At 36.7% G+C, this 13,875-nt stretch overlaps 7 protein-coding genes across 7 annotated transcripts; 3 read left to right on the top strand and 4 right to left on the bottom strand. All coding sequences in view use genetic code 12, as the record gives it.

The window, feature by feature from the left end:
• Positions 1-2,027: 2,027 nt before the first annotated feature.
• Positions 2,028-2,765, bottom strand: DASC09_062610 (uncharacterized protein; the record flags this gene model as incomplete). The annotated part of the gene is made up of 1 exon (XM_064999845.1): positions 2,028-2,765. The coding sequence occupies one exon, from the start codon at positions 2,763-2,765 to the stop codon at positions 2,028-2,030; it is 738 nt and encodes a 245-aa protein (XP_064855917.1).
• Positions 2,766-3,664: 899 nt separating this feature from the next.
• On the top strand, positions 3,665-5,068 carry DASC09_062600 (transcription activator GCR1-like domain-containing protein; the record flags this gene model as incomplete). The annotated part of the gene is made up of 1 exon (XM_064999844.1): positions 3,665-5,068. The coding sequence occupies one exon, from the start codon at positions 3,665-3,667 to the stop codon at positions 5,066-5,068; it is 1,404 nt and encodes a 467-aa protein (XP_064855916.1).
• A 525-nt stretch (positions 5,069-5,593) lies between these two features.
• DBP2 (DEAD-box ATP-dependent RNA helicase DBP2) lies at positions 5,594-8,201 on the top strand (the record flags this gene model as incomplete). Its single annotated transcript, XM_064999843.1, has 2 exons — positions 5,594-6,935; positions 7,855-8,201. 2 exons carry the CDS (start codon positions 5,594-5,596, stop codon positions 8,199-8,201), a joined length of 1,689 nt encoding a protein of 562 aa, XP_064855915.1.
• Positions 8,202-8,769: 568 nt separating this feature from the next.
• Positions 8,770-8,967, bottom strand: DASC09_062580 (uncharacterized protein; the record flags this gene model as incomplete). Its single annotated transcript, XM_064999842.1, has 1 exon — positions 8,770-8,967. The coding sequence occupies one exon, from the start codon at positions 8,965-8,967 to the stop codon at positions 8,770-8,772; it is 198 nt and encodes a 65-aa protein (XP_064855914.1).
• Positions 8,968-9,303: 336 nt separating this feature from the next.
• HEM15 (ferrochelatase HEM15) lies at positions 9,304-10,476 on the bottom strand (the record flags this gene model as incomplete). Its single annotated transcript, XM_064999841.1, has 1 exon — positions 9,304-10,476. The coding sequence occupies one exon, from the start codon at positions 10,474-10,476 to the stop codon at positions 9,304-9,306; it is 1,173 nt and encodes a 390-aa protein (XP_064855913.1).
• A 708-nt stretch (positions 10,477-11,184) lies between these two features.
• On the top strand, positions 11,185-13,005 carry DASC09_062560 (NADPH cytochrome P450 oxidoreductase family protein; the record flags this gene model as incomplete). Its single annotated transcript, XM_064999840.1, has 1 exon — positions 11,185-13,005. The coding sequence occupies one exon, from the start codon at positions 11,185-11,187 to the stop codon at positions 13,003-13,005; it is 1,821 nt and encodes a 606-aa protein (XP_064855912.1).
• Positions 13,006-13,226: 221 nt separating this feature from the next.
• On the bottom strand, positions 13,227-13,732 carry DASC09_062550 (FKBP-type peptidyl-prolyl cis-trans isomerase; the record flags this gene model as incomplete). The annotated part of the gene is made up of 2 exons (XM_064999839.1): positions 13,227-13,389; positions 13,464-13,732. The coding sequence occupies 2 exons, from the start codon at positions 13,730-13,732 to the stop codon at positions 13,227-13,229; spliced, it is 432 nt and encodes a 143-aa protein (XP_064855911.1).
• Between the last annotated feature and the right edge of the window lie 143 nt (positions 13,733-13,875).

The raw sequence follows: 13,875 nt of genomic DNA, 5'->3' as shown, positions 1-13,875 counted from the left end.
TTACCAACATTCTGATCTTCTGATGTTTAAGATTTTGTGATAGTATATATAGAGATGCTGCAAGTGAACTAATCAAGTATATTTCCAAAAGCAATACTTTGGAAACCTATTACATCGCTTACGATAACGAAAGAAAATGCAATTAAAAGTATATACTGATACAATCATACGTACTAATATTATAAAAATGACCAGAAAGTTTCCTATAAACCATATAATATATGAATCAATGTTTGTTCTGATCTGATAATAAGCTCTTTTTACAGGTTTGACATTGTCACCTGTACAGTTTTTATTATGCAAAATCTTACGGAAAAGATTTGTCTTTAAAAGTTCGTCTTCATCCGCCTTCTTCTTTTCACAGTCTACAGTATTTCTCTCGGTAGTGTTTCTAGGTATACATACCTAGGTTGGATTTTATGATCAAGGATTACGTATTCACCATAATTCTTTTTGTTGAGATTCGGTAAAAACAGCGCAGGAGTTGTAATCAGACGGTAAGTGATAACTCAGGAATAATTAATAATCAACAGCGACTCAACACTCTTCATTTTCCTGTTTCAATTACTAGTCGTGTTATCTCCGAGGTGAATTCAACAGAAACTGTGCTTGTTGTGTTGTTGTTGCCCTGCTCACACAAAAAAAAAGGCCAACCAGCGTGCACAGAGCCAACAAAACTGCTGCAATACTAAAAAAAAAAAGTAACCATACTTTGTGTGCACGTTGAATAAACAGATTTATTAATTTACAGAATCACATTATCATGAATGGTTACTGATACACATATTTATTATGTTTTGCATTTTTTTTTGATTTTGTATAATTTACAATCACACTGGGGATGGAATGGTAGTGCAAAAAAGCAACAAATTACGATCATGTATTACCTTATTGTTGATCGATCATCGACAATAACCTACAGGATCCTGACAACAAGATGGCGATTCTTATGGAACTCAGACGTTCCACCACACTGTTTGAAGCTATTATGAACAATTCAGTGGCAATTATACAACACGTTTCTGAGCGCCCCTCAGTTACGGGATCGTGATGCTTCCAAGCACGTGGGCTGGTGCACTACATCACGTGTCGATCAGATAGAAAAAAAAAAAAAAAAAAGCAGCGATAAGAGGGAGCGGCGATGAGTGCCGTGATAAGTGTTATTCACACCGCCAATGAGATCACTCAGGTAGCGTCTATACATCCTAGGCTTGCTATGCACCAGCTCGATTGTGCTGATGAAAATAATTATAATATAAATACAAACAGGAACAACAAACAATCGAAAATGACAAAAGGTACTTATTTGGTTTGAATCCATTTGTTCGTCTATATTTTAATTTCTCGCAAAGAATAAATTATAATGGATTAGTTGATTAAAATTTCAGTAAATAAAAACAAAAGTTAGAAAAAAAAAAGGATGGAAAATAAAAGTTAATGATGATAAAACAATAATGAATTAAATATTTAACCTCGTGTTCCTGTTATACTTGCCCGAGATTTGTTGTATAAGCAGCTGATGATTGTGTGAAAGTTGAAAAAGAAAAACCGTAAGCAAAAATACAAGATCAGATCGAATCACAAAACCAATAAAAAGTCTCATACCAAAATAAAAAAAAAATCCACCACAAAAACCAGACCAATTAAGACAAAAAAAAAAAAAGAGGAGGTAGTACCCTGTACTAATAAAACCAATATGTTTGGATGAAAATCATCCTAAAATTCACAGCAACTGAAGCATTTACTGATAATGACAAAAATTAAAATTAATATAATACCAACCAGCAAAACAAACTAACCAAAAAAAAGAACTAAAGCATCGCCAGTGTCGATAATAAGACCAAGAATCAATAACATGAGAAGGGCATCCAAAATATCAGCATAACTTAAACAACAAAATAAAACAACCAAGAAAATTTAAGGGTACTATTATACACAGAAAGCAAATAATCAACATTCTTATCATAAAAACCGGATTTAGTCAAAAACTCAATCTATCCACATCATCATTTCATCTATTGATATGATTATTTGGTAATGATGCCATCAACTCTCATCCCAGTGTTTGGGTTCACAATTTCAATAACCTTCTTGACTCTTGGCGTACCAGCAATGTTGCCATTCAAGGAAGAATGAGTTGTTTTTGGGCTTTCAGTATTCAACTTGTTTGGTGATGTTTTTGGAGAGAAAGTAACACTCTTGTAAGGGTTGAATTTGTACTGTTGATGATGTTGTTGTTGTTGTTGTTGGGAAGGAATAGATCCATAAGAAGAATCAGGGGAGTGTGAGTAATAGTAGTCATAGTCGTAGTTGCTCACACTATTAGAGCTAACATGATGATGGTTTTGTTGTTGCTGTTGAGGTTGGGGTTTCATTAACAAATCTGGAACAAATTCAAAATCATCTTCAAAATCAAACCCCTTAGAGCAAAAGTATTGATTTCTAGAGGAATAGCTACCAGAGGAAGAGTTTGAGGTTGAAGAAACGATAGAAGAAGTGGCACTGGCGATGGAAAGAGGGCTGCCCATGTTATTATTGGAAGGGATATGAAAACCTTGATTGGTATTGATTGCGGCGTTGGTCAAATTAGGAGACACTTTAGCAGAGAAGTAAGACCCACCGGCATTGTTGGAAGTAGCAGAAACGTTACTGGAGTACAAGATATTATCGTTAGGAATGCTTTGATGGTAATAGTCGTTGGAGACATTGGTTAATATAGGGGATGAGGTATAATTAGGGGTTGAGGCATAAGAGAAATGTGACATGGTATAACGTTATTTAATATCAACACAAAAAACAACAAATGATAAAGAAAAAACAAGAAACAAAAAAAGCGAAGGAGTATATGTGTATATGTGCTTGAAAAGAGATACTATTGTGGAAAAAAACTTGTTATCGGGAGAATATTGTGTATGGTTGTAGTGGTTGTGGTTTTTCTAATGACATATATGTTGGGTTGGGGATTGGGGATGACTATCCCATCATATAAGAGTTTCAGCGTGTGCCTGCGGTCGGGTGACATGCTTAAACGCCAGGGCACCGAACAGGTACCGACCTGCAGGAGACTAACCGTCAGCAACACGGAATGCGGCCGGCTAGGATGGCAACTTTGAGTATTCTAGACTGTGCTTGGGGTTAACGGGTGAACGGGTCTTCTTCTCTGTATATTCTACTAGTGACTTCTAATGATAGATGTGAGAAACTGCACTCTGGTGTTCTTCTACGAAAGTTATATCATTGCAAATGGACGAGGTTGTTGTTCGAGTACGACCGTTGCAAGGTGCGAGGCTCAGACGAGATGAGATGGGTAAAAGTATGTAGACGGAGAGGTGAAAAAAGTATTTTCAGCGTTAAGGAAGAAAAAAAAAACCCCCCTCGTAAGATGCTGAATTGAGATTGGAAAAATACCTTATTCGTATTATCATTAATAATAATAATATCAATTAGTGTAATTTACCTGTTAGCCTAATAGATGGTATTATATAACTCTTTGATTTGATAGCTGTCAGGCCTGCAACCGCATCGTCGTTAAAAAATGCACCACAGGAAAAATGGCAAATCACAAATCCCTTTCATCAAATCTTGCAGGTTTACTTACGATTATGCTATTAACATGATACCAGTATTATATATAGATTGACCAGCTCCATATTTTCCCACTCAAATGACAGATTTAATCACTAGAAGTGAGTTATTGAACTTCAAGAAAGAATTGTTGCTCGAATCCCATGACTCTCATCACCAGGTCATCAAGCTATCCAGGATAGTCTTCAGGTTAGTAAATCTATTGAATATTCATCTTGAAAACTCCCCAGCCTTTACAAAAGAACTCTTATTTATCAAAAATCAATTAGAATTGGATTTCTCAGATCTGGGTTTGGGTAATGTGCCTTTCAAAGGTGACCACAGAGTGCAACAGCAGCAGCCCAACCAGTCAGCGGCTAATGATGATTACTTGAATCAACTTAATGAGCAGGTTTTGGGAAATATCAACGATTTGAATAATAATCTACAAAATTTGGAGAATTTATTTAACGAATCAAATATAAAAAGTGATAGGAATGATAAACAACCTCCAAATATTATTGATGATATGTCATTTGTGAAGGACCCAGATATCACTGGGGATACCAATATTGATAACCGCAATTCAAGTAATCTCAATACCAATAACAACATCAATGACAGTGTAGTAGATGCTACCAATCAAACTCGAAACCACGCACACGCTAGTCTTAGCAACATTTTGAACTCAGAGCAAGGAAACTCCACTAAAAATTTCATATTACATCGTCCCTACTCCAAATTTGACAATCCATTAGAGCCATCGCTCGCTCCCAAAAAGAATCTCAATGAAGTTACGCCACTGTCCTCAAATCCTAGTTTCGCCCAACTGAGCGCCAATGACCAATCTTCTGAGGCGTTTCGGTTTTCGTCTGAAAAGATTGTTCCACTGGTGCCTATCTCTATTTCTGGTATTGTTGAAGCCAATGTTTTAAATAGTGTTTCCTCGTCAAATTTGGAGGATAGTGGTTTTCCAACAGAAAAGTTGAGAAAACGAAAATTGGATGGAAATCTCGAACAGCATCAACAACAAATCTCGGAAAAATTCATTTGCGAAGGTACAAGCTCTATACAGTTACAGAGCAAGAAATCTAAAATCCTCAAGAAAGCAGCAGTTCCTCTTTATAATTTTGCCAGGCTCGATACTGTCGCGGGGGTTTTAGAAGAATATTTCCATGGACTCGATGGCTATCCATCAATAAAGGTTTTAGAAAATCAATATAATGCCAAATGGCGCGGAGGAGCTAAACACTCAGTTTCCAAACAGTTCAGCAGACGACGAAACTTATATAATGCCACTGACAGGGCGATGAATGAAGGTGGATACTCATTACAAGCGATAGTTGACATGTTGGAAAGAGCAAGGACTTTTGGAAACGGTGAGAAGGTCAATAAGAAGAGTATACATTGGCTAGGTTGTAATTTACCAAAGGAGTTGTTACAATTCTTGAATCAAGATGAATTGAAAATTCATAACAATTCCCGAGATCATGAACAATATTAAATATTAATAATTATCTATATAGATTGAAATGTATTTCGACAAGGAGTTAGCGATACTAGTATTTGCAATTCCAAGGTAAAGGCAATTCAATAAAGTTACGAAGCTATACTTATGAGATGTTGTCCATCGGGGAAGTTATTTAGTAATGTCAAAATAACATATGGCGAAGGCTGATGATACTTTATAAAATTTCAGTTAGACCGGTCGAAAAAGAAAAGATTACTGCTGTCAATACGGATACTCTATGTTAAAAACGCGTGACACTATAAAAATATTCCCATTTTGAAATTGCAAAACAAAAATTCATAAAAGATAAAGAGACGGAGATGAGGACGCGGGAGGGTGACTCTGAAAATTATTTCTTTTTTTTTTTTTTTTTTTTTTTTAGGAAAAAGTTTTTTTTTTTTTAATAATATAAAAATTTGCAATTCTTCTCAAAATTTTCATTCTTGTAAACATTGGTATTAATCAATTAACAAGAATTGCTCCTTTGTTTTTAATAATTCACTTAATTTTTGTTTAGATATGTCTTATAACAACGGTGGATACAACAGAGGTGGTTACAACGACCGTAATGGCGGTGGATTCGGTGGTGACAGAAACGGTGGCGGATACGGTGGTGGCAGAGGCGGCTACGGTGGTGACAGAAACGGTGGTGGTAGAGGTGGATTTGGTGGTGGACGCGGTGGGCGCGGTGGATTTGGCGGTGGTCGTGGTGGATTTGGTGGTGGATTTGGTGGTGACAGAATGGGTGAATTAGGTAGTGGTTTGAGAGAACAAGAATGGGACCTCGAAAGAATGCCAAAGTTTGAAAAGAACTTTTACGTTGAACACGAATCAGTCCAAAGTAGATCAGACAGTGAAGTCAACAAGTTCCGTGAAGAACACCAAATGACCATCCATGGTAGAGACATTCCAAAGCCAGTCACTACTTTCGATGAAGTTGGATTCCCAGACTACGCTTTGGAAGAAATTAAACGTTGTGGTTTCCCATCTCCAACTGCTATTCAATGTCAAGGTTGGCCAATGGCTTTGTCTGGTAGAGATATGATTGGTATTGCCGCTACAGGTTCTGGTAAAACTTTGTCTTACATTTTGCCAGCTATCGTTCATATTAACGCTCAACCATTATTGGAAAGAGGTGATGGTCCAATTGTTTTGGTCTTGGCCCCAACTAGAGAATTGGCTGTTCAAATTAAAGAAGAATGTTCTAAGTTTGGTCACTCTTCTAGAATCAGAAACACTTGTGTTTATGGTGGTGCTCCAAAGGGTCCTCAAGTCAGAGATTTGGCTAGAGGTTCTGAAATTGTCATTGCCACTCCGGGTAGACTCATTGATATGTTGGAAGCTGGTAAGACCAATTTGAGAAGAGTTACCTACTTGGTTTTGGATGAAGCCGATAGAATGCTTGATATGGGTTTCGAACCTCAAATCAGAAAGATTCTTTCCCAAATTAGACCAGACAGACAAACCCTTATGTGGTCTGCCACATGGCCTAAGAGCGTTCAATCCTTGGCCCATGATTTCTTGCATGATTACATTCAAGTCACCATTGGTTCTTTGGAATTGTCTGCTTCTCACACTATTACTCAAAATGTCTTTGTCATGAGTGAATATGAAAAGAGAGACAAGTTGATTAGTGAGTTGACCAAGATTGATGAGTCTGGTAGCAATTCCAAGATGTTGGTCTTTGCCTCCACTAAGAGAACTTGTGATGATATCACCAGTTATTTGAGAGCTGAAGGTTGGGCTGCATTGGCCTTACACGGTGACAAGGCCCAATCTGAAAGAGACTGGGTTTTGGACCAATTCAGATCTGGCCAAAATAACATTATGGTTGCCACTGATGTTGCTGCTCGTGGTATTGGTAAGTACTTTTATTTTATTTGCAAATTTTTATTGTTTCAAGAGATTTGAAGCGGGAATTTGATTTCTTTTTGAGATCAGCACAAGAAACCGAATAGCATAACCATCTAGGATGCCCCTTTTACACGGGGCTTAATAAATCTGTGTTGCGAACATCATCTAAACTCCTCATTTTTCAAGACTCACTTGAATTGAGGCGATGAAGGATTTTTCCACTTATGTTGAGGAAAATTAACGATTTTTTTTATTGAGCGCTAAAAGTCAGTAACTGATCGAAAGCGCCAAGAGAAACACCAAAAAGAATTTTAACCGATTATAAGGAAGAAGCTGACTGGCATTTTAGTGTCGAAGTCAGAAAAGGGAGATACTTTGCAGCGTTTATAACCATTCAAGAATTGAAGTTTTGGGATATTTTTGTTCTCCAACTTATTTTTCATGTCTTATTGGTATCTATTGCGCAATTCAGGCTTTCATTTTTCCTGAATTATCTCTCCTCTTCCTGATTATGAATTGAATTTTTGAAGGATTAAATTGAACACTGCGGTCGGGTATTCCTTTATTGAATCTGATTGGTTTAATATTTGGTTTTACTTTGAGCCTTGACAATTGTGCATCCTTTAATTTTTCTCTACTACTCATACATCGGTTACAATGTCTTTTTTCTCTTGGAATGGACAAAGTATCATTATATGCTGATTCAATTTTGCATATTTTGTATGTTCAACAATCAATAAACGTTGGTTTTCCATTACCTTTCTTGGTGATACATTTTCATCATTTTGATTCGTAGGATGATTTTTTGATAATATTGGTTGATGACGGTTGTATGAATTTGGGCTCTGTGTGCTTTTTCTCTCTTATTTTGATATTCTTTTTTAATGATGTCGAGGAGGATTAGTTGAAACTAACTTTAATTTTAGATGTTAAGGGTATTGACTGGGTCATCAACTTTGACATGCCAGGTAACATTGAAGATTACGTTCACAGAATTGGTAGAACTGGTAGAGGTGGTGAAACTGGTACTGCTATTTCTTTCTTCACTGAAGGTAACGGTAAATTGGCTAATGACTTGGTTCACATCATGGAAGAAGCCAAGCAAGAAATTCCAGACAGCTTGAGAAGTATGTGTCGTGGTAGAGGTGGATTCGGCGGTAGAGGCGGATTCGGCGGTCGTGGTCGTGGTGGTCGTGGTGGCCGTGGTAGAGGCGGTTACGGTGGTGGTAGAGGTGGTTACGGTGGTGGCAGAGGTGGTTACGGTCGTCGTTAAACCTCTTGATTGCTGCTGCTATTAATTCACTCAGTCTGTATGGTGACCTCTTTCCTTTTTTTTCTTCTAATTGGTATATTATTTTCTGTTTTCATTATCATCATTATTATTATTATATTACATTTCTTGTCATTGTTTTCCGCTATATAGAGCAAAATTATTTGCGAATATTCAGATCTTTGCTTAATGTGGGGTATTTTTAATCGATTTATATCTTGTAATTGTAGTCTTACATTGTGATTATCACAAATAATAATATTAATAAAAGATTAATGTCTTTACCATAAATGTATTGAAAGTGAACATATATGCCCTTTTTTTGACAAATAATCTCAAGATAGCCAGTCCACCAAAATGCAAAATAATTTTATAAATGAAGTTCTCCCAGAGGTAAAAAATAAAGTATTGGTGAACAATTAAAATGGTAATATTTTATAGAATGGAATTCAGTTTTTTATTCTGTACCCATTATTCCAAGGTAACTTCACAAGTTATCTCTTCCTTCCAACTCTTCACCACCAACAGCAACAACAAACCACCCCCAACAAAAAGAAAAACATCAATGAATTCAATGTTCGAATGGGAGTTTCATACCAAACCACACTTTGTAATCTTGCTTAGCTCTGTAGAATATCCAAAACCACATGGTAGCCCCCAAAAGTTTGGCGGAGTATCTGTAAAAAGCTGGGACCTTTGGGTATGGAACTTCAGCATGACGAACATACTTGGCACCGTGACCAGATAATCTAAGAAGAGACTGTCTCATTTTGTGTTGTTATTCAAGGGTTATTACCTATTGATATGATGGATAAAGGTATTCTCCTCACTATTATTATTTGATTTTTTATTCGCAGCACATTATTCGTCAATTTTGTTGCAGCGAAAAAAAAAAACAAAAAAACCAATTACCAAAAAACGGTGCTACCCGGAGTGCATCCATGAAGGCGTCAACGAAGCCTTAACATAACACAGATGGATAGATGCCTTAATACTAAGAGATCTCTTCTATTAACTATGTGTTATATATATATATATATATATATATATATAAATAAGGTTTAATTATAAGTGTAAATGAGAAAAAAATAAATTCTAAATTTCCCTATTTTTTAGTACTGTGGTCTCCAAAGAGTTCGGAAACATGATTGAAAATTCCTTCTGAAGGAGGGGCCAATTTGTAATCCAATTCCAATTGTTTAGAGTAAGGCAAGCCCAGGTCAAAGTGTTCTTTAGCAATGTCGGCCAAAGCTTCGATGAAAAGAGAGTTCCCGTTCAATGAGGCAGATCTTTTGATCAATTCTGGTTTCTTCACTTCTTCAAGTAACTCAATATCTAATTCATGCAAAGTTTCAATGTGGTCGGAGGTGAAAGCAATTGGAACAATAACAAGACCCTTGTAACCATCGGCTTTTTCCAATTTTTGCACAGTGGCCACCGTTTGAGCACCCAACCAAGGTTTTGGTCCGACTTTAGATTGCCAAACTAATCTATATTCATTACCGAAATTCAATTGTTCCATAACAGAATACACGGTGGCAGCAACTTCTGCTGGGTAGGCATCACCAGTGTTGACAACATCCATTGGCAATGAGTGGGCAGAAAACAAAATCGTAACCTTATCTCTATCTTCTTCTGGGAATTCTTGTAATTTTTCCGACACATGATCCGAGACTGCTTTAACGAATTTTGCATTCTTTGGCCATCTATCAATAATCGACCAGTTGATGCTCCTTTGAGGATCAAATTTAAGGGTTTGTCTCCATAATTCATTCACACTTGAACCGGTGGTGGAATAACTAAATTGTGGATATTGGGAAAATGCAACGGCTCTCTTGACACCATCTTTGAGCATCAATGGTAAAGTTTCCTCGGTGTATGGTTTGGCATATCTAAAGGCAACGTATGGTTTATGAGGAGCAGTTTCTGGGCACGTCTTGTCCAAAATACTGCAAACTTTCGAAGCTTGGTATTCAGACCATTGGCGAATTGGAGAACCGCCACCGATTTCCAGGTATCTTTGCTCAATAACTGGAGTTCTTCTTTTCACAATCCATTTGGCAAGGTATTTTTGGAAAGGAATATTAATGATATCTCTGTCACTGAATAACCTGAGCAAGAATTCTCTGGTCTCTTCGACAGTCGATGGGCCTCCCATATTCATGAAGACGATCCCAGTAGGACTTTTCTGTGACGCATTGTAAGTGGTGGAAAATAGCCTGCCAGACTTATAAGCCGATGAAAAGACGTGGCTTCTTTTGATACTTCTAGAAAACATTGAATATTAGGTAATGTATACTGTGGAGACAAGATTGCTTTAATGATGATGTACTTTGCCATCGCTAGTTTTGTTGGAAAGTTTCAATCATCGCCATACTGTTTCCCATGTCAGGGTAAGCGCGACGATCGTCACAATCACTGCAATTACATAAACACCAAAGGATTGATTGACACATGAATATTATAGGATTTATAGGGCTTTTTCTCCTAAGTAGACGATATCAAAAATTTCCAAAGGTTGCAAGAAGTGACGAGTTTTTTTAGCCCAAGATACTTGTTAATGATTGTCGATCGTAAAATTCTCCACTCATCGTACATTGTGCTTTATGATATTTTTCCAAGAACACTAGAAAAACCCTCTGAAACAAAACAAAGAAAAAAAAAAAGTAATACCAAATAAATTTACATATCCACGACTACTAAAAGACAACACCAAAACCTCAGAGAATTCTCATTCCAGGGCCTAAAAAGCTCTTATCTACCTCGATCAACAGGCATTAGTCGTCGCACGCATAAATCACGACAGCGGCGCATGAAAATTTCCAATTTTTTTTTTTTTTTCAATAATTATCGTCATCATGAGCTTCAACAACAGGGGGTCCATTTATTTTTATTGCAGTGTTGTTTATGTTCAAAGTTCCATTGACTGCTGTTTCTCAAAACTCACCCTGAGATTTTGTTGATATTATCATTTTTTTTTTTAATCATGAATAAAATTGTGGTTCTTTATGGGACTGAAACCTTCAACTCTTACGAGTATGCGGTTTTATTAGCAAATAGATTGGAGGCTAACAGTTATGAAGCGGTAGTTTATTCCATGGATGATTTTCCATTGAGGAAGCTATTGGAAACCAAAATAATAATCTTCGTGGCATCAACGTTTGGCAATGGGGATAATCCTAAGAATACTAAAAAGTTCTGGAGATTTTTACTCCAAAGAAAGTTGCCGAGAAATGAATTTTTGGACCACATTGAATTTTCCACGTTCGGGTTGGGGGACTCGTCATACCCTAGATACAATTTTTTCATTAGAAAACTACACTCTAGATTACGTCAATTGGGGGCCAAAGAAATCAGTCCGAGGGGTGAAGGTGATGAGCAAAGCCCGGAAGGTGTGGAAGCTTTTTATAAAGAATGGGAAGATTCTTTAATCAACAACATCATTACAAAATATCCGATGATTTCAAAAACCCCGAAGATGAATGAGGATTATATTGCTCCTCCGAAATACAGAGTTGAAGTCGAGACTAATAGACCTAAAAGAAAAACAGATGTGAATATCCAAGATGTTTCGAATACTAGATTTATAGGACCCAGTAATGATGATGAAGAAATTAGACTCGGAGAAGTACAGTGCAATGATAGATTGACTAGTGAAGATCATTTTCAAGATGTTAGACATTTCACTATTAAAGACATAAATGGGGCCATTCAATATAATTCCGGTGATATCATTTCGTTATACCCATCAAATAGTGTCGATGATGTTAATCAATTGCTTGAAAGTCAAGGATGGGAAGAGATTGCAGATTACAAAATCAAAATTTCACAAGACACTGAAGAATACAAGCTTAACATCGAAGGTGGATTAGTCCAGCCATTGACGTTGAGATCATTGATCACTCATCATTTAGACATCATGTCAATACCTAGAAGAAGTTTTTTCATGTCGATATACAAGTTTGCTAGTGATGAGAGAGAACGTGAAAAATTACAAGAATTTTCTCAATTGGAGTTCACTGAGGATTTGTATAATTATGCTGATAGGCCAAGAAGATCGATCTTGGAAACTGTCACGGAATTCTTTAGTTTGAAAATTCCGGTAGCGCATGTGTTGGATATTTTTCCAATTTTGAGACCTAGATTGTTTTCTATTGCATCTGCACTTTCTAGTTTCCCAGAAAGTAACTCATTTGACCTTTGTGTGGCAATTGTGAAATATAAGACCCTATTGAAGAGAATCAGGAAGGGTGTGTGTACCACTTGGTTGAAAGACTTGGCACCAGGCACGAAAATACTTTATTCAATTAAGAAAAACGACGTGTATTCAAAGTTTAAAGACGATAGCCCACTAATTCTTATTGGCCCGGGTACTGGTATTGCCCCTGTTCGCTCAATTATCCAAGATAAGTTATCCTCGGACACCGCAATGTGTGTGTTCTCCGGTAACCGCTACAAAAACAAAGACTATCTCTATGGAGAATATTTTGAAAAATTGGAGCAGCAGAATGCTACTACGCTTAAAGTATTTCCATCGTTTTCCAGAGACGATACCTTATACGATGGTAATAAGAAGATCAAGTATGTTCAGGATATGTTATACTACAACAAGGAAGTCATTTATGATATGTTGATGAATCGTGATGGGATAATTTATCTTTGTGGATCATCTGGTAAAATGCCTATTCAAACCAGAATTACTATTGTTCTGATTATTGAAGAGTGTGGCAAAATCTCCAAGCAGGAAGCAGAGAAGGTTTTATTGGATTTTGAGAACGAGTACAGATACTTGCAAGAGACTTGGTGATTGAACCAATAATCTTTTTTTCTTCATTTTTTTTATGTATATTATAAAACATGTATTATAAAAACTTCTGAATTTATGTGACTTGTTCACTTTCCACCTTCCTGAGATTGAACGTAACAACTACCAAAAATTTTAAAAAATGAGGAGAGCTAAAAAAAAATATTTTTACATGAATTGAAAGAACAAATTTTCACTAGCTAATATACATCAACATAATACAATCATAATTCGTCTTTATGATCCTCAGGTTCGTAACCGTCGATTCCAACCAATTCAGTCTTGAAGACCAAGGTGGCGTCTGGAGGAATAACACCACCAGCACCTCTGCTACCATAGCCAAGTTCTGGAGGAATAGTCAACTTTCTTTGTTCACCGATACACATCCTAGAATAAAATAATTGTCAGTAAGTGAGCTAACTCGATCTATCATAAAAAAACAAAGGCGGATGGACACATACCCCAATAAACCTTGATCCCAACCCTTAATTACATTTCCAGCACCTAATTTGAATTCGAATGGAATACCACGGTTCAAAGAGCTATCAAAGACAGCACCAGTATCTTTCAATGACCCAGTATAATGAACCTTGACGATATCGCCATTCTTGGTCTTTCTGGAGCAATTTTCAACTTTTTTGGTCACACCAATTCTGAGCTTATCGCCTTCGGTAGCAAAGACAATAGACAATAACGCGAATAATAAGGCAAGAAATTTGAAATTCAGCATTTTTTTTTTTTTTTGGAAAGGTGGTCAGATATATATCAAGTGATTGCCAAATATTGTAATGTGATGATGGGTCCAAATTGAACCTTTTTAAAAATTACAGCCATCACAAAACCCACCCAGGGTAACTTGTGCCATCATGAATT

This window comes from Saccharomycopsis crataegensis, assembly GCF_037102585.1.
Source record: "Saccharomycopsis crataegensis DNA, jcf7180000000098, whole genome shotgun sequence".
In the NCBI taxonomy this organism is placed as follows: domain Eukaryota; kingdom Fungi; phylum Ascomycota; class Saccharomycetes; order Ascoideales; family Saccharomycopsidaceae; genus Saccharomycopsis; species Saccharomycopsis crataegensis.
Note: the sequence above shows the minus strand (reverse complement) of the source record. Positions and strands in the feature narration are given on the sequence as shown.